This window comes from Leptodactylus fuscus, chromosome 1 (genome assembly GCF_031893055.1).
Source record: "Leptodactylus fuscus isolate aLepFus1 chromosome 1, aLepFus1.hap2, whole genome shotgun sequence".
In the NCBI taxonomy this organism is placed as follows: domain Eukaryota; kingdom Metazoa; phylum Chordata; class Amphibia; order Anura; family Leptodactylidae; genus Leptodactylus; species Leptodactylus fuscus.
The window spans coordinates 102,249,763-102,276,802 of NC_134265.1; the positions used below are offsets into that span (position 1 = coordinate 102,249,763).

The 27,040-nt window shown below is 44.4% G+C and overlaps 1 protein-coding gene across 1 annotated transcript in view; it reads left to right on the forward strand.

The window, feature by feature from the left end:
• The window catches only part of ADGRD1 (adhesion G protein-coupled receptor D1), a 550,408-nt gene that overhangs the window by 449,487 nt on the left and 73,881 nt on the right, over positions 1-27,040 (forward strand). Inside the window, exon 19 of the mRNA XM_075274895.1 lies at positions 22,677-22,743. Coding sequence (XP_075130996.1) covers positions 22,677-22,743 — 67 coding nt within the window. The remainder of the gene's footprint in view (positions 1-22,676; positions 22,744-27,040) is intronic.

Here is a 27,040-nt window from a genome sequence, read left to right on the forward strand (position 1 = left end):
ATTTTGAGTGTGTGTGTGTGTGTGTGTGTGTGTGTGTGTGATGTGGTAAGACCTTCCAAAATTCACTTTTCTAGCCCTTAACATGAGCCCTTCCAAACAAAGTTACATGACCTTAAGCTGAGCTACCAGCAGAGATTGAGGCCCTTGGCATGAGTAGAGCCTTGCACCAGCAGTGTTTTTGGCACTTAGGGTGAGTTGAGCCTTGTACCAGCGTGTGTCCCTTAACATCAGGCGGGCCCTAAGTTCTGCGCTTTGCACAAAAGTTCCACATTAACTAGGCTGAATGGTACAAAGATTAGTAGGCCCGAGAACCAGGAACAGATCTTGCAATGGCTGTCAGATAACGCTTAAAGCACATTGTCCACCAGCCAGTCAGCCTCTACCTCCTCTTACCCAACAGTCTTGTCCTCCTTCCACCCAAAATTCCCAATCTTCCCAGAACAATAACCCCAACTGTCCCTGCTCCCCAGAGCTGTTCTCCCTTCCTTTGACTGTACCGCAACCTGCCCCTCCATTTCGCGATTCCACGGACCTAACAGACGAGTATCTGTGTCCAGATGCTCAAACACTAGAGTCTCCTCCATTCCATCTCCGGTCGATTTGGTGGCGGATGACCAGCAACCCACCCTCATCGACGACGATGAGACGCAGTTGCTGTCAGGGCAGCCAGTTGACATGCGCATTGTGCAGGAGGAGGAGGCGAGACAGGAGTTGGAAGAGGAGGTGGTGGACGACGAGGACACCGACCCCACCTGGACAAGGCAGATGTCAAGCTGGGAAAGTAGTGTGGATGTTGAGGCAGGTGCAGCACCAAAAAGGGTAGCTAGAGGCAGAGACATGTCCAGAGGCAGAGGTCAGCTGCTTTGCCGAAGCCAGGCCAGACCCGGAATGTCCGAAGATGTTCCCTTTTGTACCCAGCCCAGAAAAACTCCCCCATCGAGGGCACGTTTCTTGAAGGTGTAGAGTTTTTTCAAGGAATGCGCCGAGGACAGATATAGTGTCGTCTACACAATTTGCCTCTCGAAATCGAGTAGGGGCCCTGAGAAGAGCAACCTGTCCACCACTTCAATGCACCGTCATTTGGAATCCAAGCAATGGAATCAGTGGCAGGCAGCAACGGCAGGACAAACGTCGCCCGCCGTTCATGCCACTGCCTCTGCTCACAGTGCTGGCGATGCACTCCAGAGGACGAGCCAGGACATCACTTCATCTGCCTCCGCCACTTTGTTGACTTCTCCCTCATCCTCCCCTGTTTCTGTCTTATCTCCTTCTCCTGCACCATCAAAGGCACCATCAGGCGCTTCTTTACAACAACCCACCATCTCTCAGACATTGGAGCGCCGGCAGAAATACACCGCTAACCACCCACCCACGCAAGCCTAGAACGCCAACATCGCTAAACTGCTGGCCCAGGAGAGGTTGGCGTTCCGGCTTGTTGAAACTCCCGCCTTCCCGGACCTGATGGCAACTGTGGCACCTCACTATGCCGTCCCTAGCCATCTCAACTTCTCCCGGTGTGGCGTCCCCGCCTTGCACCAGCACGTGTCACTCAACATCAGGTGGGCCCTTAGTTCCGCGCTTTGCTGCAAGGTCCACTTGACCACCGACACTTGGACAAGCGCCTGTGGTCAGGGATGCTGCAGTGCTTATCTTTAATGACAGGCAGGGTGAATGTGGTGGAGTCTGTTCCCCGGGTGCAAACTGGGGTGGCCTATCTCCTCTCCCAGGCCAAAATTCATGGCAGGAGTAGACTGAAACCCTACGACGCTGCAACCTCCACCACAGCTACTAGCGGCAAACGCTAAAACACTGGTGTGGGGAGACGTCAGCAGGCGGTGCTGAAGCTCATCAGCTTGGGGGACAGACAGCACAGTGCCTCCGAGGTCAGGGATGCCATCCTGGCTGAGATGGCATTTTTTTTTCCCTGCTACACCTGGGGCCTGGCATTTTTACGCCTGTGATAATGGCTGGAACCTGGTAGCGGCTCTGGAGCTTGCCAGCCTCCAACACGTTCCATGTTTGGCCCACGTCTAACCTAGTGGTGCAAAGTTTTTTAAAAACATACCCAAATGTACCGAAGCTACTGTTGAAAATGCGGCGCTTGTGCGCCCACTTTTGCAAGTGCACAGGAGTCGCTGCTAGCCTAAAAACACTCTAGCAAGGCCTACATCTGTCCAAACACAGGCTGTTGTCCGTCATTCACACACGCTGAAACCCTACAATACCATATCTTGAGCAGGGTGTGTGAGCTGCACAGACCTTTGATGGAGTTCCATCTACAAAACCCAAGGGTTCCTCAAAGTCAGCAACCAAAGTTTCTGCACCATGAGTTTCCAGGGGTGGCAGAGTTATGGCTAGGGGAAGAGGCATGGATAGGGATGATGTCTAGGGGCAAAAGCAGTGTGGATGTGGAGGCAAGCTAAGCAGGAAAAACTGGGGGTACAAGCTAAGGCATGGACTGGGGTGATGTCTAGGGGCAAAAGCAGTGTGGATGTGGAGGCAAGCTAAGCAGTAAAAACTGGGGGTACAAGCTAAGGCATGGACTGGGGTGATGTCTAGGGGCAAAAGCAGTGTGGATGTGGAGGCAAGCAAAGCAGGGAAAAGGGTGGCTAGAGGCAAAGGGATGTCCATAGGCAGCAAGGGCAAAGATGCAAAACTCTCCCGTTTCAAGAATTTTCCTGACTTGTTTCCCCACAAAACATTCCTGGGAGGAGGGCTGAAACACCACCCTCCTCCTCCTCCGCTGTTAGATTGACCCCAGCTACGAGCTGAAAACGCTGCAACACTGGTGTGGGGAGACGTCAGCAGGCTGGGCTGAAGCTCATCAGCTTGGGAGACGGACAGCACATTGCCTCTGAGGTCAGGGATGCCATCCTGGATGAGATGGCAATTTGTTTATCCCCGCTGCCCCTGGGCTCAGTGGGTGAGAGCAAGCGCAGGATAATCGTCGTTTGGCCTGGCGGCCACTGCCTCTTCCACTGTTGACAGGGCTGGCGCTGCAGTCCAGACCAGGAGCCAGGACACCTCCACATCTGCCTCTGACACTTTGGGGAGTTCACCCTTATCCTCACCTTTTCCTGCCATTTCTCCTTTTGCCCGCGCCATCATGCGCCTCTTCCCAGCAACTCCCCATCTCCCAAGCCTTTCATTTCATGCTAAAGTACAGCGCAACCCACCCACATGCCCAAGGCTTCAACGGCCTCATCTCAAGAAATCTGGCCCAGGAGATGTTGGAATCCCGGCTGGGGGACACTCTGCCCTTTTTGGGCAGAGTGTCTACTGCGCCACCGCACTGTGCCGTCCACACCAGCACTTTCCCCCAAACATGAGGCGGTCCCTAAATTCAGCGCTTAGCCCTAAAGTTCCATGTGACCAGTTACGAATGGACAAGTGCATGCGGACAGGGACGCTAACTTTCAATTTGGGCACAGTGGTTGAATGTAGTTGAGGCGTGGACCGGGTCGCAAAATGTGGTGGCCTGACTTGTCTCCCCACACAACATTCCTGGGAGGAGGGCTGAAACACCACCCTCCTCCGCTGTTAAATTGACCCCAGCTACGAGCTGGAAACGCTGCAACACTGGTGTGGGGAGACGTCAGCGGGCCGTGCTGAAGCTCATCAGCTTGGGGGCCAGACAGCACACTGCCTACAAAGTGAGTCATGCCATCCTCGATGAGACGGCAATGTGGTTTTTGCCACTGCACCTGGGCCCAGGCATGTTGTCATGTGTGATAATGGCCGTAACCTGGGATTGGCTCTGTAGCTTGGCAGCCTGCAACATATTCCATGCCTGGGCCACGTTTTTAACTCATTGCTGCTAATCTTTTGAAAAAGGTACCCCAATGTTCCTGAGCTACTGGTGAAAGTGTGGTGCTTGTGCGGATAGTTTTTAAAGTGTATAGTTGCCGCTGCTAGCCTCTATGCACTCCTACAACGCCTGTACCTGCTGGAACAACGGCTGTTGTGCGACGTCTCCACACTGCTGGCACTAAACATATCATGTGTTGAGCAGAGTGTGTGAGCAGCACAGACCTTTGATGTAGTTCCAACTCCAAAACCCTCGGGTTCATCAAAGTCAACTCCCTCAGTTGCTCAACCATGAGTGGCCATGGGTGGCAGACTTATGTGAAATCCCATCCCATCCATTGCACTGGACACGAAACATTAGCATGCGCTCAGCACAACTTCGGATATGGCAGATGCGTTAAGCAGGGTGCAGGGTACAACACAGACCAGGCCCGAGCACCAGGAACAGGTGTTAGAAATACTGCAGCATCTGCCATTTCCTTCCAATTTTGGGGTTTTGGACCCGCCACCGACTTGTCTGGACCTAAGTGGGGATCATGAGACACAGTTGCCATCAAGGCAAGCTGTGGTCATGTGCGGTTTGCAGTAAGGGGGCAGTGCGCAATTGGAAGAGGAGTTGGTGGATGACGAGGCCACCGACCCCACATGGACAGGGGTGATGTCTAGGGGCTAAAGCAGTGTAGATGTAGAGGGAAGCTAAATCAACAAAAAACCTGGGTAGAAGCAAAGGCATAAACTGGGGTGATGTTTAGGGGTGAAAGCAGAGTAGATGTGGAGGGAAGCTAAGCAGCAAAAACAGTGGGTAGAAGCAAAGGCATGCAAAACTCTACCCTGTTGGAAGACTTATTCCTAGGTCTGGAACACGTTAATGGCCCCCCTGGACAAATTACTGCCACTCAGGGGCCTAGTGTCACCAGGAGGGACAAGTATAGGTGCATGTTGTGGGAATACCTGGCCGACACCAGCTCTGTCCTCTCCGATCCCTCTGTGCTCTACAGCCTAAACTTATTTTCTCATCTTTTTTTCTGAACTGCACATCTCTTGCCTGCTTCCTTTGGGATCTTAGAAATGGTGGTCCACTTCCACAGATGGTAACTTCAATAGACAGTGTAACGGGAGTAGCTGAGGGATCGCTGTCTTAACCACTTTTTGGCACAAAATTAACTTCCAAAGCCAAATATGGTGCAAGTATATGATGCAAGGACACCTACACACCTATCTCTGACACATTGGGGAGTTCACCCTCATGCGCCCTTTTGGCCTGCACCATCATGCGCCTCTTCCCAGCCACTCCACATTTCCCAAGCTTTTCATTGCAGGCAGAAGTACAATACAACCCACCCCCATGCCCAAGCCTGTAACAGCCTCATCGATAAACTGCTGGCCCTGGAGATGTTGGTGTTTGTTTATGCTTCTGGAGACCCAGGCCTTCCGTCAGCAGATGGCAGCTGGGGCACCTCCCTATGCTGGGCCTAGCCGTTACTACTTCTCTTGGTGTGCTGTCTCTGCCTTGCGCCTGCATGTGTCCCATAACATCAGTCGGGCCCAGAGCTCTGCGCTTTGCTGCAAGGTCCACTTGACCACCGACACATGGACAAGCGCCTGTGGTCAGGGATGCTGCAGTGCTTATCTTTAATGACAGGCAGGGTGAATGTGGTGGAGTCTGTTCCCCGGGTGCAAACTGGGGTGGCCTATCTCCTCTCCCAGGCCAAAATTCATGGCAGGAGTAGACTGAAACGCTACGAAGCTGCAACCTCCACCCCAGCTACTAGCGGAAAACACTGTAACACTGGCATGGGGAGATGTCAGCAGGCCGTGCTGAAACTGATCAGCTTGGGGGACAGACAGCACAGTGCCTCCGAGGTCAGGGATGCCATCCTGGCTGAGATGGCATTTTTTTTTCCCTGCTACACCTGGGGCCTGGCATTTTTGCGCCTGTGATAATGGCTGGAACCTGGTAGCAGATCTGGAGCTTGCCAGACTCAAACACGGTCCACGCATGGCCCACGTTTTCCAACTTGTTGGTGCCATGTTTCTTTGAAACCTACACCATTGTGCCTGATATACAGGTCAAAGTGGGGCCATTTTCGTAAGTGAGAACTAGCCTCTGCTAGGCAGAAAACATTCAGAGCACACTCCTCTCATCTTCGCACCGTTGGCTGGCGGAGGAAGACGAGGGGGTTGGAGTGGCATCTGATGTCCCTATCCCACACGAGGCTAGAGGGTGCACTTCAGTGCATCCCATTGCTTCACCACAAATGGTGTGAAGGGGAGTGGAAAATGGAGGAAATGGAGAGTGACCCTTACAGTTGGGGCCAGCAAAGGCATGCCAAGTAACACACTGGCACACATGGCTGACTTCATCTTGGGTTGCTTTTCAACACATATTTCACATCATGAAGAACAAATAATACTGGATTTTTTCAAGCCTCGAACCCCGGTCTAGGTCTAATGTCTGTTCCTTTCTTATATTAGGGGAGAGGGAAAAAAAATTACTTCAGTGATACGTTTAGCGTACATAGACTGACTATTAATGTGTATCCCACTTAGTGTTGTTAGGGTTACACACCGTCACAACCTGGCTAAAGCTTCTATAGCTGTTAATAAAGTCAACATAACTTTACGGTATCCAAAAAGACAGCTGGTACCGACAGAGAGCAAGACAAATGTCACCCAAAGCTGTGAGCTCTGAACACCCACAGTGACTTTGGCGTCATCATCATTATAAGGGAGCGGGTGGTAATAAATAACTTGGCAGTGCCTAAAACCCAAAAAGCTTATACAACTATATTTACATTAAGATACACAAATGAAACTTTTCAGTAGCATGTCATGAGACAAGCTGATAAGCTCTTCCTTTGTGCAGTGCTATTTGAAAGTTAAACGCTGCCTTTATTTTAATTCTGGAGAAGGTGCAGACATTAGATTTAGAACATGTTGTCTTCATTGTCCAAATCCTCTATATAGGTAACGTGTTTTTCGGGCCGAGCTGTCTGGGAACGAGCTGGTGCAGCACTGACAACCTGGGTGAATATGGCAAGAGCCTGAGATGTAGGGTGAATGAATCCCCAAATTATTTGTGGAATTCCCAGTGAGACAATGGCACTGTATACCAGTAGCAAAAATTGTGGGTGCACGTAACCCCCATATATTCTTTGAATTCCCAGTCAGACAATGGCACTGTATACCAGTAGTAAAAATTGTGGGTGCACATAACCCCCATATATTCTTTGAATTCCCAGTCAGACAATGGCACTGTATACCAGTATTAAAAATTGTGGGTGCACATAACCCCCATATATTCTTTGAATTCCCAGTCAGACAATGGAACTGTATAGCAGTAGCAAAAATTGTGGGTGCACGTAACCCCCATATATTCTTTGAATTCCCAGTCAGACAATGGCACTGTATACCAGTATTAAAAATTGTGGGTGCACATAACCCCCATATATTCTTTGAATTCCCAGTCAGACAATGGCACTATATACCAGTATTAAAAATTGTGGGTGCACATAACCCCCATATATTCTTTGAATTCCCAGTCAGACAATGGCACTGTATACCAGTAGTAAAAATTGTGGGTGCACATAACCCCCATATATTCTTTGAATTCCCAGTCAGACAATGGCACTATATACCAGTAGTAAAAATTGTGGGTGCACATAACCCCCATATATTCTTTGAATTCCCAGTCAGACAATGGCACTATATACCAGTATTAAAAATTGTGGGTGCACATAACCCCCATATATTCTTTGAATTCCCAGTCAGACAATGGCACTATATACCAGTATTAAAAATTGTGGGTGCACGTAACCCCAATATATTCTTTGAATTCCCAGTCAGACACTGGCACTATATGGCAGTAGCAAGAAATGAGGGTATTTGTATTCCCAATATATTCTTTGAATTCCCAGTCAGACAATGGCACTGTATACCAGTATTAAAAATTGTGGGTGCACATAACCCCCATATATTCTTTGAATTCCCAGTCAGACAATGGAACTGTATAGCAGTAGCAAAAATTGTGGGTGCACGTAACCCCCATATATTCTTTGAATTCCCAGTCAGACAATGGCACTGTATACCAGTAGTAAAAATTGTGGGTGCACATAACCCCAATATATTCTTTGAATTCCCAGTCAGACAATGGCACTGTATACCAGTATTAAAAATTGTGGGTGCACATAACCCCCATATATTCTTTGAATTCCCAGTCAGACAATGGCACTATATACCAGTATTAAAAATTGTGGGTGCACATAACCCCCATATATTCTTTGAATTCCCAGTCAGACAATGGCACTATATACCAGTATTAAAAATTGTGGGTGCACGTAACCCCAATATATTCTTTGAATTCCCAGTCAGACACTGGCACTATATGGCAGTAGCAAGAAATGAGGGTATTTGTATTCCCAATATATTCTTTGAATTCCCAGTCAGACAATGGCACTGTATACCAGTATTAAAAATTGTGGGTGCACATAACCCCCATATATTCTTTGAATTCCCAGTCAGACAATGGAACTGTATAGCAGTAGCAAAAATTGTGGGTGCACGTAACCCCCATATATTCTTTGAATTCCCAGTCAGACAATGGCACTGTATACCAGTAGTAAAAATTGTGGGTGCACATAACCCCCATATATTCTTTGAATTCCCAGTCAGACAATGGCACTATATACCAGTATTAAAAATTGTGGGTGCACATAACCCCCATATATTCTTTGAATTCCCAGTCAGACAATGGCACTATATACCAGTATTAAAAATTGTGGGTGCACGTAACCCCAATATATTCTTTGAATTCCCAGTCAGACACTGGCACTATATGGCAGTAGCAAGAAATGAGGGTATTTGTATTCCCAATATATTCTTTGAATTCCCAGTCAGACAATGGCACTGTATACCAGTATTAAAAATTGTGGGTGCACATAACCCCCATATATTCTTTGAATTCCCAGTGAGACAATGGAACTGTATAGCAGTAGCAAAAATTGTGGGTGCACGTAACCCCCATATATTCTTTGAATTCCCAGTCAGACAATGGCACTGTATACCAGTAGTAAAAATTGTGGGTGCACATAACCCCCATATATTCTTTGAATTCCCAGTCAGACAATGGCACTGTATACCAGTAGTAAAAATTGTGGGTGCACATAACCCCCATATATTCTTTGAATTCCCAGTCAGACAATGGCACTATATACCAGTAGTAAAAATTGTGGGTGCACATAACCCCCATATATTCTTTGAATTCCCAGTCAGACAATGGCACTATATACCAGTATTAAAAATTGTGGGTGCACATAACCCCAATATATTCTTTGAATTCCCAGTCAGACACTGGCACTATATGGCAGTAGCAAGAAATGAGGGTATTTGTATTCCCAATATATTCTTTGAATTCCCAGTCAGACAATGGCACTGTATACCAGTATTAAAAATTGTGGGTGCACATAACCCCCATATATTCTTTGAATTCCCAGTCAGACAATGGAACTGTATAGCAGTAGCAAAAATTGTGGGTGCACGTAACCCCCATATATTCTTTGAATTCCCAGTCAGACAATGGCACTGTATACCAGTAGTAAAAATTGTGGGTGCACATAACCCCCATATATTCTTTGAATTCCCAGTCAGACAATGGAACTGTATACCAGTATTAAAAATTGTGGGTGCACATAACCCCCATATATTCTTTGAATTCCCAGTCAGACAATGGCACTATATACCAGTATTAAAAATTGTGGGTGCACATAACCCCCATATATTCTTTGAATTCCCAGTCAGACAATGGCACTATATACCAGTATTAAAAATTGTGGGTGCACATAACCCCCATATATTCTTTGAATTCCCAGTCAGACAATGGCACTGTATACCAGTAGTAAAAATTGTGGGTGCACATAACCCCCATATATTCTTTGAATTCCCAGTCAGACAATGGCACTATATACCAGTAGTAAAAATTGTGGGTGCACATAACCCCCATATATTCTTTGAATTCCCAGTCAGACAATGGCACTGTATACCAGTAGTAAAAATTGTGGGTGCACATAACCCCCATATATTCTTTGAATTCCCAGTCAGACAATGGCACTATATACCAGTAGTAAAAATTGTGGGTGCACATAACCCCCATATATTCTTTGAATTCCCAGTCAGACAATGGCACTGTATACCAGTATTAAAAATTGTGGGTGCACATAACCCCCATATATTCTTTGAATTCCCAGTCAGACAATGGAACTGTATAGCAGTAGCAAAAATTGTGGGTGCACGTAACCCCCATATATTCTTTGAATTCCCAGTCAGACAATGGCACTGTATACCAGTATTAAAAATTGTGGGTGCACATAACCCCCATATATTCTTTGAATTCCCAGTCAGACAATGGCACTATATACCAGTATTAAAAATTGTGGGTGCACATAACCCCCATATATTCTTTGAATTCCCAGTCAGACAATGGCACTATATACCAGTATTAAAAATTGTGGGTGCACGTAACCCCAATATATTCTTTGAATTCCCAGTCAGACAATGGCACTATATACCAGTATTAAAAATTGTGGGTGCACATAACCCCAATATATTCTTTGAATTCCCAGTCAGACACTGGCACTATATGGCAGTAGCAAGAAATGAGGGTATTTGTATTCCCAATATATTCTTTGAATTCCCAGTCAGACAATGGCACTGTATACCAGTATTAAAAATTGTGGGTGCACATAACCCCCATATATTCTTTGAATTCCCAGTCAGACAATGGAACTGTATAGCAGTAGCAAAAATTGTGGGTGCACGTAACCCCCATATATTCTTTGAATTCCCAGTCAGACAATGGCACTGTATACCAGTAGTAAAAATTGTGGGTGCACATAACCCCCATATATTCTTTGAATTCTCAGTCAGACAATGGCACTGTATACCAGTATTAAAAATTGTGGGTGCACATAACCCCCATATATTCTTTGAATTCCCAGTCAGACAATGGCACTATATACCAGTATTAAAAATTGTGGGTGCACATAACCCCCATATATTCTTTGAATTCCCAGTCAGACAATGGCACTATATACCAGTATTAAAAATTGTGGGTGCACATAACCCCCATATATTCTTTGAATTCCCAGTCAGACAATGGCACTGTATACCAGTAGTAAAAATTGTGGGTGCACATAACCCCCATATATTCTTTGAATTCCCAGTCAGACAATGGCACTATATACCAGTAGTAAAAATTGTGGGTGCACATAACCCCCATATATTCTTTGAATTCCCAGTCAGACAATGGCACTGTATACCAGTAGTAAAAATTGTGGGTGCACATAACCCCCATATATTCTTTGAATTCCCAGTCAGACAATGGCACTATATACCAGTAGTAAAAATTGTGGGTGCACATAACCCCCATATATTCTTTGAATTCCCAGTCAGACAATGGCACTGTATACCAGTATTAAAAATTGTGGGTGCACATAACCCCCATATATTCTTTGAATTCCCAGTCAGACAATGGAACTGTATAGCAGTAGCAAAAATTGTGGGTGCACGTAACCCCCATATATTCTTTGAATTCCCAGTCAGACAATGGCACTGTATACCAGTATTAAAAATTGTGGGTGCACATAACCTCCATATATTCTTTGAATTCCCAGTCAGACAATGGCACTATATACCAGTATTAAAAATTGTGGGTGCACATAACCCCCATATATTCTTTGAATTCCCAGTCAGACAATGGCACTATATACCAGTATTAAAAATTGTGGGTGCACGTAACCCCAATATATTCTTTGAATTCCCAGTCAGACACTGGCACTATATGGCAGTAGCAAGAAATGAGGGTATTTGTATTCCCAATATATTCTTTGAATTCCCAGTCAGACAATGGCACTGTATACCAGTATTAAAAATTGTGGGTGCACATAACCCCCATATATTCTTTGAATTCCCAGTGAGACAATGGAACTGTATAGCAGTAGCAAAAATTGTGGGTGCACGTAACCCCCATATATTCTTTGAATTCCCAGTCAGACAATGGCACTGTATACCAGTAGTAAAAATTGTGGGTGCACATAACCCCCATATATTCTTTGAATTCCCAGTCAGACAATGGCACTGTATACCAGTAGTAAAAATTGTGGGTGCACATAACCCCCATATATTCTTTGAATTCCCAGTCAGACAATGGCACTATATACCAGTAGTAAAAATTGTGGGTGCACATAACCCCCATATATTCTTTGAATTCCCAGTCAGACAATGGCACTATATACCAGTATTAAAAATTGTGGGTGCACATAACCCCAATATATTCTTTGAATTCCCAGTCAGACACTGGCACTATATGGCAGTAGCAAGAAATGAGGGTATTTGTATTCCCAATATATTCTTTGAATTCCCAGTCAGACAATGGCACTGTATACCAGTATTAAAAATTGTGGGTGCACATAACCCCCATATATTCTTTGAATTCCCAGTCAGACAATGGCACTATATACCAGTAGCAAAAATTGTGGGTGTATATAGCCCCAATTCTATTGCTAGGGGACTTGCAGGGTATTTCTGAGGTGAAGGTGGGGGGGCACACCGTTGGAACGGGGATTTGGGGTGTATATATGGGGTATACGGGAATACACTGTCAGTGTGTTCCATTCAGGATCCTGGGAAAGCTGGGTTGCGGCGATTGAGCCCGTCAGTGCCACGTTACACTGACAAGCTTCTCCCTGGAATTGAAGTTATATGTAAGCCCAATATATTCTTTGAATTCCCAGTCAGACAATGGCACTATATGGCAGTAGCAAAAATAGTGGGTGTATATAGCCCCAATCCTATTGCTAGGGGACTTGCAGGGTATTTCTGGGGTGAAGGTGGGGGGGCACACCGTTGGAACGGGTATCGGGGGTATATATCGGGTATACGGGAATACACTGACAGTGTATTCCATTCAGGATCCTGGGAAAGCTGGGTTGCGGCGATTGAGCCCGTCAGTGCCACGTTACCCTGACAAGCTTCTCCCTGGAATTTAGCTCTTACAAGAGCTGTTGTGGTTGTCTTCTCCTTCCTATCCTAGCCTGTCGCTGCCTACCCAGAATCTAAGCCCTAGCTAACTGGACGGAAACCTCCGTCCCCGGTGAATTGCAAGCTCAGAATGACGCGAAGCTGGGCGGCGCTGTTCTTTTAAATTAGAGGTCACATGTTTTCGGCAGCCAATGGGTTTTGCCTACTTTTTTCAACGTCACCGGTGTCGTAGTTCCTGTCCCACCTACCCTGCGCTGTTATTGGAGCAAAAAAGGCGCCAGGGAAGGTGGGAGGGGAATCGAGTAATGGCGCACTTTACCACGCGGTGTTCGATTCGATTCGAACATGCCGAACAGCCTAATATCCGATCGAACATGAGTTCGATAGAACACTGTTCGCTCATCTCTAGTGTTGACCCTTCTTCTTCAGGACCTCTGCAATTCTCCCTGGCATGCTCTCAATCAACTTCTGGACCAAATCCTGACTGATAGCAGTCCATTCTTGCACAATCAATGCTTTCATTTTGTCAGAATTTGTAAGTTTTTGTTTGTCCACCCGTCTCTTGATGTTTGACCACAAGTTCTCAATGGGATTAAGATCTGGGGAGTTTCCAGGCCATGGACCCAAAATCTCTATGTTTTGTTCCCTGAGCCATTTAGTTATCACCTTTGCTTTATGGCAAGGTGCTGCATCATGCTGGAAAAGGCATTGCTGATGGCCAAACTGCTCTTGGACGGTTGGGAGAAGTTGATCTTGGAGGATATTCTGGTACTATTCTTTATTCATGGCTGTGTTTTTAGGCAAGACTGTGAGAGAGCCGATTCCCTTGGCTGAGAAGCAACCCCACACATGAATGGTTTCAGGATGCTTTACAGTTGGCATGAGACAAGACTGGTGGTAGCGCTCACCTCGTCTTCTCCGAATAAGCTGTTTTCCAGAAGTCCCAAACAATCAAAAAGGGGATTCATCAGAGAAAATGACTTTACCCCAGTCCTCAGCAGTCCACTTCTTGTACCTTTTGCAGAATATCAGTCTGTCCCTGATGTTTTTTTCTGGAGAGAAGTGGCTTCTTTGCTGCCCTCCTTCAGACCAGGCCTTGCTCCAAGAGTCTCCGCCTCACAGTGCGTGCAGATGCACTCACACCTGCCTGCTGCCATTCCTGAGCAAGCTCTGCACTGCTGGTAGCCCGATCCTGCAGCTGAAACACTTTTAAGAGACGGTCCTGGTGCTTGCTGGTCTTTCTTGGGCGCCCTGGAGCCTTTTTGTCAACAATGGAACCTTTCTCCTTGAAGTTCTTGATGATGCGATAGATTGTTGACTGAGGTGCAATCTTTCTAGCTGTGATACTCTTCCCTGTTAGGCCATTTTTGTGCAGTGCAATGATGACTGCACGTATTTCTCTAGAGATAACCATGGTTAACAGAAGAGAAACAATGATGCCAAGCACCAGCCTCCTTTTAAAGTGTCCAGTGGTGTCATTCTTACTTAATCATGACAGATTGATCTCCAGCCCTGTCCTCATCAACACCCACACCTGTGTTAATGGAGCAATCACTGAAACAATGTTAGCTGGTCCTTTTAAGGCAGGGCTGCAATGATGTTGAAATGTGTTTTGGGGGATAAAGTTCATTTTCTAGGCATAATATTGACTTTGCAAGTAATTGCTGTTAAGCTGATCACTCTTTATATAACATTCTGGAGTATATGCAAATTGCCATTAGAAAAACTGAAGCAGTAGACTTTGTAAAAATTAATATTTGTATCATTCTCAAAACTTTTGCCCATGACTGTACATTGTCCAATAAATGAAGACATTGTTACATGCTGTAGGAACACACCCCTTCTACAAAGGCAATTGTACTGCCCAGGTGTCAATTTAGTCATATATATTTACTAAGGATAAAACAACAGCACAACATAAAATGATGCTTCAGAATCAGGGCCGCCATCAGGAATTTTGGGGCCCCATACAGCCTAAGTGTCTGGGCCCCCCCCCCCTGCCATTTTAAAACTATTTTATTTTGCGACATACCAATTATGTATTACATTTCCCTTTATTTAGCAGCATTACAAGGCTTAATCAGATTCTGTTTGCAGGTAAAATCTGCTACGTGTGAAAGCGCCTATAGAGAGCCAACACCATCTATAAGAGCCTCCTAATAAATCCTCAGGGCTTTTTCACATTGCGTTTTTGGCCTCCCTTGCTGGGATACATTGGTAACCAGTCAGAATCAACAGTCAACTTATCCCTGCACGAAGAACTGGCCATTAAAAAAAAGGGGGGGCCTGCAGTTCTCCGTGCAGAGATAAGTGGGTAGCTGATTGTGACTAGTTACCAACGTATCCCGGCAAGGGAGGCCAAAAACACAATGTGAACACTCCTTTAAAGTGAAAGTCCCACCCCCAAACAGGCTGCGATGCTAGTAACATATCAGCCTACATCATTATTAATACAAAGCACACAGACCTTTGGAGGCATTGTATGCTTTGTAGTTCTCCAGCTAAAAACCTATATATTATATATTATTGCCCCAGTTCCCTCTCCGCAGTGCCGCACACCCGATGCTCCAACAATCCCCCCCCCCCGTCCACCTTCTAACATCTTTCCACTGCCCCCTGTACCCATACCTCCCAACTTTTGAAGAACCGAAAGAGGGACAAAATGTGCGGCGCGCGCAAATTTAGCCCCACCCTTTTTTATGTTGACTCCGCCCATTCTCATTCATTTTTCATGTGCCCGCACACAGTATAATCCCCCTACAGTCACCCGTAAATTATGTCCCCCCTCTATCTCTCCCCCAGCTTCATATACACCCTTCATCTGCCCCCAGTTTCATGTCCTCCCATCTCTGCCCCCAGTTTCATGTCCCCCTTCTCTGCCCCAGTTTCATGTCCCCCCTCCATCTCTGCCCCCAGATTCATGTCCCACCTCCATCTCTGCCCCCAGATTCATGTCCCCCCTCCATCTCTGCCCCCAGATTCATGTCCCCTCCATCTCTGCCCTCAGATTCATGTCCCCTCCATCTCTGCCCCCAGATTCATGTCCCCTCTATCTCTGCCCCCAGATTCATGTCCCCTCCATCTCTGCCCCCAGATTCATGTCCCCTCCATCTTTGCCCCCAGTGTCATGCTGTCCTCTCCATCTCTGCCCCCAGATTCATGTCCCCTCCATCTCTGCCACCAGATTCATGTCCCCTCCATCTTTGCCCCCAGATTCATGTCTCCACATCTCTGCCCCCAGATTCATGTCTCCACATCTCTGCCCCCAGATTTATGTCCCTCCATCTCTGCCCCCAGATTCATGTCCCCACATCTCTGCCCTCAGTGTCATGCCGTCCTCTCCTTCATCTGCCCCCGTTTCACGTTCCACCTCAGTGTACTGAGTACACATTAAACTTACCTTTTCCTCGTTCCCCCGCTGCTGTCTGCGCGCCTCTTCTCTCACTCGCGCATAGTTGTAGACGCGATGTGACGCCATCACATCGCGTCTACACAGCCGGCGTGCAGCAGTGAAGCAAGAAGCTGACCTGTGTCAGCTCCTCCTCTGGACGCAGATCTGAGTTGAAATCGGACACACGACTGCTGCGGGCGCCAGGGGGACGGCACACGGTGGCGGTCCAAAACCGCCCCCCCCCCCCCATTTTTCAATTTGTCCGGGCCCCTGACGCCAGTAGCAGTAATACTGGCCTATCGGCAGCCCTGTTCAGAATTATATCATAGAGTTATATCATGAAGAATACAAATACTAAAACAGACATGTCAGGAAAGGAACTTGTCACATGAAAAATGCAGTCTAATATGCATGTTATAGATCAGGAGGAGCGGAGCATATTGACATACAGGGTGATACAAAGAGGAAGGTGCAAAAGGAACATGGTCTGTAACAGCAATGATAAGAGGCCAATGATGGAAGATAAAAGCAGACATAACAACCAATCACAGCACATAGCAACCAATCACAGCACATAACAACCAATCACAGCACATAACAACCAATCACAGCACATAACAACCAATCACAGCACATAACAACCAATCACAGCACATAACAACCAATCACAGCACATAACAACCAATCACAGTACATAACAACCAATCACAGCACATAGCAACCAATCACAGCACATAGCAACCAATCACAGCACATAGCAACCAATCACAGCACATAGCAACCAATCACAGCACATAGCAACCAATCACAGCACATAGCAACCAATCACAGCACATAACAACCAATCACAGCACATAACAACCAATCACAGCACATAACAACCAATCACAGCACATAACAACCAATCACAGCACATAGCAACCAATCACAGCACATAGCAACCAATCACAGCACATAACAACCAATCACAGTACATAACAACCAATCACAGCACATAACAACCAATCACAGCACATAACAACCAATCACAGCACATAACAACCAATCACAGCACATAACAACCAATCACAGTACATAACAACCAATCACAGCACATAGCAACCAATAACAGCACATAGCAACCAATCACAGCACATAGCAACCAATCACAGCACATAGCAACCAATCACAGCACATAGCAACCAATCACAGCACATAGCAACCAATCACAGCACATAGCAACCAATCACAGCACATAGCAACCAATCACAGCACATAGCAACCAATCACAGCACATAACAACCAATCACAGCACATAGCAACCAATCACAGCACATAACAACCAATCACAGTACATAGCAACCAATCACAGCACATAGCAACCAATCACAGTACATAACAACCAATCACAGCACATAGCAACCAATCACAGCACATAGCAACCAATCACAGTACATAGCAACCAATCACAGCACATAGCAACCAATCACAGCACATAGCAACCAATCACAGCACATAGCAACCAATCACAGCACATAGCAACCAATCACAGCACATAACAACCAATCACAGCACATAGCAACCAATCACAGTACATAGCAACCAATCACAGCACATAGCAACCAATCACAGTACATAACAACCAATCACAGCACATAGCAACCAATCACAGCACATAGCAACCAATCACAGTACATAACAACCAATCACAGCACATAACAACCAATCACAGTACATAGCAACCAATCACAGTACATAACAACCAATCACAGCACATAGCAACCAATCACAGTACATAACAACCAATCACAGCACATAACAACCAATCACAGTACATAGCAACCAATCACAGCACATAGCAACCAATCACAGTACATAACAACCAATCACAGCACATAGCAACCAATCACAGTACATAACAACCAATCACAGCACATAACAACCAATCACAGTACATAGCAACCAATCACAGTACATAACAACCAATCACAGCACATAACAACCAATCACAGCACATAGCAACCAATCACAGCACATAGTAACCAATCACAGCACATAGCAACCAATCACAGCACATAGCAACCAATCACAGCACATAGCAACCAATCACAGCACATAGCAACCAATCACAGCACATAGCAACCAATCACAGCACATAACAACCAATCACAGCACATAGCAACCAATCACAGCACATAGTAACCAATCACAGTACATAGCAACCAATCACAGCACATAGTAACCAATCACAGCACATAGCAACCAATCACAGCACATAGCAACCAATCACAGTACATAGCAACCAATCACAGCACATAACAACCAATCACAGCACATAACAACCAATCACAGCACATAACAACCAATCACAGTACATAGCAACCAATCACAGCACATAGCAACCAATCACAGTACATAACAACCAATCACAGCACATAGCAACCAATCACAGCACATAACAACCAATCACAGTACATAACAACCAATCACAGTACATAACAACCAATCACAGCACATAGCAACCAATCACAGCACATAGCAACCAATCACAGCACATAGTAACCAATCACAGCACATAGCAACCAATCACAGCACATAGCAACCAATCACAGTACATAGCAACCAATCACAGCACATAGCAACCAATCAACCAATCACAGCACATAACAACCAATCACAGTACATAGCAACCAATCACAGCACATAACAACCAATCACAGCACATAACAACCAATCACAGTACATAACAACCAATCACAGTACATAACAACCAATCACAGTACATAACAACCAATCACAGCACATAGCAACCAATCACAGCACATAGCAACCAATCACAGCACATAGCAACCAATCACAGCACATAGCAACCAATCACAGTACATAGCAACCAATCACAGCACATAGCAACCAATCACAGCACATAGCAACCAATCACAGTACATAGCAACCAATCACAGCACATAGCAACCAATCACAGCACATAGCAACCAATCACAGCACATAACAACCAATCACAGTACATAACAACCAATCACAGTACATAACAACCAATCACAGTACATAACAACCAATCACAGCACATAGCAACCAATCACAGCACATAGCAACCAATCACAGTACATAACAACCAATCACAGTACATAACAACCAATCACAGCACATAGCAACCAATCACAGCACATAGCAACCAATCACAGCACATAACAACCAATCACAGTACATAACAACCAATCACAGCACATAGCAACCAATCACAGCACATAGCAACCAATCACAGTACATAACAACCAATCACAGTACATAACAACCAATCACAGTACATAGCAACCAATCACAGCACATAGCAACCAATCACAGCACATAGCAACCAATCACAGCACATAGCAACCAATCACAGCACATAGCAACCAATCACAGCACATAGCAACCAATCACAGCACATAGCAACCAATCACAGCACATAGCAACCAATCACAGCACATAGCAACCAATCACAGCACATAGCAACCAATCACAGCACATAGCAACCAATCACAGCACATAACAACCAATCACAGCACATAGCAACCAATCACAGTACATAACAACCAATCACAGCACATAGCAACCAATCACAGCACATAACAACCAATCACAGCACATAACAACCAATCACAGCACATAGCAACCAATCACAGTACATAACAACCAATCACAGTACATAACAACCAATCACAGTACATAGCAACCAATCACAGCACATAGCAACCAATCACAGCACATAGCAACCAATCACAGCACATAGCAACCAATCACAGCACATAGCAACCAATCACAGCACATAGCAACCAATCACAGTACATAGCAACCAATCACAGCACATAGCAACCAATCACAGCACATAGCAACCAATCACAGCACATAGCAACCAATCACAGTACATAGCAACCAATCACAGCACATAGCAACCAATCACAGCACATAGCAACCAATCACAGTACATAACAACCAATCACAGTACATAACAACCAATCACAGTACATAACAACCAATCACAGTACATAACAACCAATCACAGCACATAGCAACCAATCACAGCACATAGCAACCAATCACAGCACATAGCAACCAATCACAGTACATAGCAACCAATCACAGTACATAACAACCAATCACAGTACATAACAACCAATCACAGTACATAACAACCAATCACAGCACATAGCAACCAATCACAGCACATAGCAACCAATCATAGCACATAGCAACCAATCACAGCACATAGCAACCAATCACAGTACATAGCAACCAATCACAGTACATAACAACCAATCACAGTACATAACAACCAATCACAGTACATAACAACCAATCACAGCACATAGCAACCAATCACAGCACATAGCAACCAATCACAGCACATAGCAACCAATCACAGCACATAGTAACCAATCACAGCACATAACAACCAATCACAGCACATAGCAACCAATCACAGCACATAGCAACCAATCACAGCACATAGCAACCAATCACAGCACATAACAACCAATCTCGTCACATAGCAACCAATCACAGTAAATAACAACCAATCACAGCACATAGCAACCAATCACAGTAAATAACAACCAATCACAGCATAGCTTTCATTTTTAAAGAGCTAAATGTGAAATGTGCTTATGTAATGTGACATAGGATAGTGACCTTGAAGCAAAAATGCTTTATGTAAATTGGAATTTACAAGAATGGGCTTTATTGTGATAGCACAGCATAAAAGTGATACATGTGCTCCACATAGAAACCACATTTTGCATTGGGTGAAGCAATTATAAACCATTAGGTGTTTATGTCATGGAAAAAGTCTAGACTGCCCAAGAGATAGTTCTAGACAGTTTTCTATTGCTAGGGCCCTATTCACAAGGTGGACATAGCAGTGACAATCTTTTTTTATACTGTGTGGCCAGGCCCCTGATGGCCGTACCAACTGTACTGACCTGATAGGGCTCCTAGGCAGGCCTCCCTTATACTGCGGGCCCTTTGGTGGGGGATCTGACTGCTACGTTGGTAGTAGTGCCCCTGTATAAATCTGTCTGCTCAGCTCCTTCTATAATATAACTTGCTGTCCGCAGATAAAACTGAATTCTCCATGTGACAGATTCGCTTTAAGGACTGGACCTGATTCGGCCTCAGGGACCAAACACATTATTTCATCTTTTTTCATTGTTGCATTCAAAGAGTCATAACCTTTTTTTATATATATTTCTGTTGATGTAGCCTTATGAACGTGTTTGTAGAATAAGTTGCATTTTCCATAGTGTTATTTTTAAGAGGGTCCAGGAATCAGACTGATATCATACCTGCTGAGACATTGATATAGCAGCAGTGAAGTGAATATACCTTTCTTATGTTTACACCATTGACCCCTTTAAAGAGAGCAATATGGCTATTCATGCTTATTAGAGATGAGCGAACACTAAAATGTCCGAGGTTCGAAATCCGATTTGAACAGCCGCACACTGTTCGACTGTTCGAATGGATTTCGAACCCCATTATAGTCTATGGGGGGAAATGCTCGTTTCAGGGGTACGCAAAATTCGATAAAATTATACTTACCAAGTCCACTAGTGACTGTCGGGCTGGATTCTCCTTGAAGTCTTCTCCCGGCGCAGTGCCCCCGCGGTGTCTTCTGGCTGGAATTCACTCTGCCTAGGCATCGGGGCCTAGTCAGAGCTGACTGCGCATGCAGAAGACGCCGTGGGGACGCTGCACGGAGAAGACTTCAGAAAGGTAAGAGAAGAACCAGTGTTGATTGGCAGAATGTATAGCATTCTGCCAATCAACGCTGGTTCTGCATCGAACCTTAAACTTCGAACAGCTAGTAGTGTTCGATCAAGTACGAGTATTTCGAATACCGTAGTATTCGATCGAACACCTACTCAATCGAACACTACTCGCTCATCTCTAATGCTTATACCTTTTCCCCTTTTTTGTTGTTTATTCTTTTTTTATTTCTGTTGAAGAATCTAAATTGCCTCATAAATTGAGACCACAATGATGTGCTGCAGTAGTCCGTGTTACATTTCAGTATATTTTTTACAGCAAGAGCCAGGCACAAATTGTCAGTACATTTCTCACTGTCATACTATCAGAAATAACATCAGTTACAGTATGTTAACTATTACCATACCATTCTTGTACCAATATGATATCATTAGCAAAAAATGTGATAGTGACTATAAAAATATGGATTGTATATTATAGCGTAGTACATTGACTTCATGCTTGAATCATAATATATGTGGAGTCTGCAATACAGATATTACATGACTTTTAAACATATAATGCCCGTTTTCTGTTGAAGGTGTGTTATCTTATTACAAAAACAATGTTATAGCATATACTATGCTTAACAGCAAAATTTAAACAGAAAGTTGATGCTACTGCTACCTGAACTTGCATAACTTGACACTTCCTTTTATTTTAGGTTCTTCCTTGGTTATCTGCATTGTATCTGCCACATCTGCTTTGGACAGCTATGGAGTTGGAGAAAAGTAAGTGCACAGTATAGTTATATAACATCTGATACTCTCTGTAGTGCAGAGCTATTGTACAGTAACATATTTGGTAAATTCAGAGGCGACATCTCTTAGGATTCCCTGCTTTTTTTTAGAACATTCTAGTGAACTTGGATAACACAACGCCAACGAGGAAAAACCTAGTAAGGCTCTACTGCCCAACTGAGAAATTCAACAATAGATTGAAAACAGAGCTTGATATAGATTGGAACTGATATTTGGTTTCCAGATATAGCAGGAGCTTTGAAAAAGGAGTTTTCTGGGCTAAAATTATTTTATTGATGACCTAGCTTAAAGATTCGTCATGAAAACAAATCGGTGGGAGTCTGACACCTGGCACCTCCATGAATTACCTGTTCTCAGCAGCTGATACACAGAGAATGGAGCAGGAAGCAGACAGCTCCATTCTCTAAGTAGTAGCCAGAACTGGTATATAAGATAAATAACTATTCATTTGGCTTTGACTCTATTCACCCACTACACAGAGAGCTGAGACGCCTACTTCTTGCTCAGTTCTCTGTATATCAGCTGCTGATCAGTGAGGGTGCCAAGTTTCAGACCCCCACCAATCTGATATTGATGATCTGTCCTTTAACTTAGAAAAACCTTTTAATACAATACTGACTTCTGGTGTGTCAATATTTCTTTCTTGCGCAGGATTCAAAAGATACATTAAAGGAAGTCTATCTGGTGACTTTGCTCTTCCAAGTGATGCTCATCCTTAGTAAGACAGAATTACCTGACCCCAGTTAATGGGATGCATTCCAAGTTGATGAATCTGGTTTAGTTGGATTAGGATAAAACTAACAGGCCTTACCTGCTTTTCAGAACTTTTCTAATGAAAAAACTGGGCATTATCTCTTTTTTTACAAGCAGGTCACTCTTTGCATAACTGTAAATCACATCTCTGTTATGATCTAGTCATGTAATGTCAGAAATGTGCAAAGAAAAGATCAAAACTGTTTTGAATACCATATTTTAATAGCCCTACCCCCCCCTCCCAATGTTAAAACTATGCTAAGAGGCACCATAGAAACTAGATATCAAAGGAAAATACCATTGAAGTAGTGATTTGAAGGTGAATGGTATGTAACAGTATGCTGCATTTTCCTATTCATTTATTATACAGTCTGAGCAGTGAAATCACTTCTGTGTACTGAGAGTTACTTTCTTTAAAAATCCTACGCCTACTCTAGGGGAGCTCACGGCATTCGCTGGACTGGCCTCCCCACCCTACATCTCTCCATGGGACTGTGTAAATAAGTTAAGTAGGACAAATCAATCACACCAGTAAGACTTATTAATATTGAAGCAGTATAGACAGACCTCAAATGTCTGACAACGTGTCTGTGTTACACAATGTGTCTGAGAATTACTGCTCCGTGTGCGAAGAACCGATCAGGGTCACGTACAGAGCACTAGGTCTCAGACAGTTCATTGGCATAGCAAAACATGCAGATCCGCTGTCAGACCAATGCTTTAAGGGATTTGTAAGAAAAAAAATTCATATGCAAAATGGCAAATATCAGAGTAGAAGTTCCTAATATTTCAGAATTAATTCACAAAGTGAATCCCTTCATAGCTAGTATAATTGAATCATTGACCATTCGTTTTGCCACTCTGGGACCTGAGATGTAAATTTACAAAGGATTTTGTACACGCGTGATACAAAATGGTTGTATGTTACTAGGCTGTACAGAAGTTGCCAAAATAATGCCCCATTCATTGACACCCCTTGCTGCTTTATAGCTATTGAAACTTCCTTTTCTGCCTGCTCACTCATTGTACTCTGAGAATACTGAGAGCTCACTGCTCCAATGTACTGTATACACTTCCTCCAGAATTTAGAGCAGAACACAGGGGAACTATCAGTATAGACACCATTTCGGTGAATTCGCAAGCTGTAGAATTGTTGCAGAATTTGAGGGCAGATTCCACGCAGAATCAAAAGCATGTTGCAGATTTCCTTATCTATGGTTTGGCACAGATTTATTACAGATTTTCCCTTTTTACAGAGTATTAAAAGCCACTTGACACATGATGGATAATATCTGCATGTGCAATGTACATGAAGGAGGCAGAAAGTTGCTTCAGCCAATCGTTGCAAGGTGCGAAGGGATGTCAGAGGGCGGTATTATTTTGGCCGTCTCTCCTGTGCAGTCCAGTTTTTGTCTTAGATGTTACATTTTTAATTAAAAGCTATTTTCTCCCTTCCCCCCTAAAAAAATGATTAGAAGATTGTTTACAAGATCGGTATCAATGTACTTAAGTTATACACAACAGTAATGTAATTAAATGACAGAATATCAGTAAGGAAAAGATGACTCAGTCGTAGAGCGTGGGAGGCAATGAATCACAAGCATTATTTAGGTTCTTTCTAGAAAGGTTAGTAAAACCATAGAGAATACTGCTATAGCCGTAGTCACAATTAAGAATGGAGATTGCAGAATACTTGTGTTTAATTCCTGACACTGATTATGTCTTCTTTATACTATAAAGCAGATCAGTACAAGCCAATATGATCTTAAGGAGTTAGTTAATTATACTGCCATGATTTAAGGGGGAGTTCCTGGAAATTTTCTTTTGGTAGCTTATCCTTAGGCATTCAACACCCACACCGATCAGGTGTTCGGGATAACTGCCAGTACTATACTGGATGCAGTTGGTTTTGTACATTGTGCATTGCCCAAGCCATGCCATTACAACTTCACTCACATTCACTTCAATGGAAGCAAAGCCACAAGACCACTTTAACATGCACAGATTCAGCTGTTTCTGAATAGCTTATTGGTGCAGGGATCAGATATCTATGGCCTATCCTAATGATGGGCCAACACAAAATCATGGAAAGTCCTTTTAAAATTATGTCAATAACAATTTCATATCTATGGGACTGCTGAAAATAGCCAAGTGCTCTGCTTGACTTTCATCAGCCCCATAGAAATGAATGGAGCAGCAGCATGTATGTGAAAGCACCTTTCATTTCAGCTGGGATGACTCAAGGGGACATCTCAGTGGTCAGATTCCCACCAATCAAACACTTATCCCCTATTTTGTGGATATGAGTAAGCCCCTTTAGGCTAAAGCTCCACATAGTGGACCGGAACGAAGAGTGCTGCAGGAAACAAAATGTGGTGGAAACACATTGAGGTTTTTCCCGCAGTTCTTTTCACAGAAAGTTCCATTATACCTACAGGGAAACTCACCTCTCCTGGGTGCTCTTGAAGCATTTGGATGTGTTTAGTGTCCTACCCTGGCCTCTTCCAGCCCCAGGTGACATCAATTGCCCTGGGAGCCTTCTGCACATAACTACTGATACTCAATCATAGGCCTTAACCGCAGGCAGGAAGAGAACAGAAGAGGATGCCGCGGACTGTCAGACGCCCATGAGAGGTGAGCACAAGTGTCATTTTTACTGCCCAGTGCCAGCATATATATATACACAATGACAGACGGCTGAACCCTTTTCTAGTACCGACGTGGCCAGGCCCTGGCCCTGCCGGGATCCACTAGAGGGTCTTCTCGTTCATTGCTGGACCTGTCCAACTCTGCATATGAACATTCAAACTTGGAGTGATGTCTTCTAATTTGAATATATATTGAGGCAAATTTACTAAGCTCTTGCATCACTTTTGTGGCATAAAAGTCACAAACCTTGGATTTTCGACATTTTAATCGGAACTTACGAAAAAAAACATTGTTACAAGTACTGTTATTCTGGTTCCCTCTTCACTTTTTGAAAGGGGTGTGTCATGAGATTGTACTGTGGGTGGGGCCATGAGCCCCACCAGATACCTCATTATTTCTACCAGTTTTCTGGCATAATTAATGCCTGTACTCTAGGCCAAATATGACATGTTGTAGATTCCAGTTGTTAGGGGCACAAGACCCCCAGCGCTTATGTTGATGTAGTTTCAAATTAAATAACAGGCCTGAACAGGCTACACCCATCCTTTGGCCTGGAGAATCGCAAAGACACAGATGGTGGTGTATCAAAATGAATTCCACTTTATTGTTACAGAGAGGTAGTTTTTATACAAGAGCAGGTTGGACTATTCTAATGACATGATTGCTTATAACATAAGCTGTGGCACATGACTATTGGCCAAGGCCTACTGTAATCTCCATCTCATTATTGCTATCCAAACTGGGATGGACTTTCTGCATATATCATGGCAAGAGAGAGATAATAATAATCACAGGCTGGTCAGGTTACTCCAGTCAGGGGCTAACATTCAATAGCCTATAGACGTCCTGGGTTTACATCCTCCTT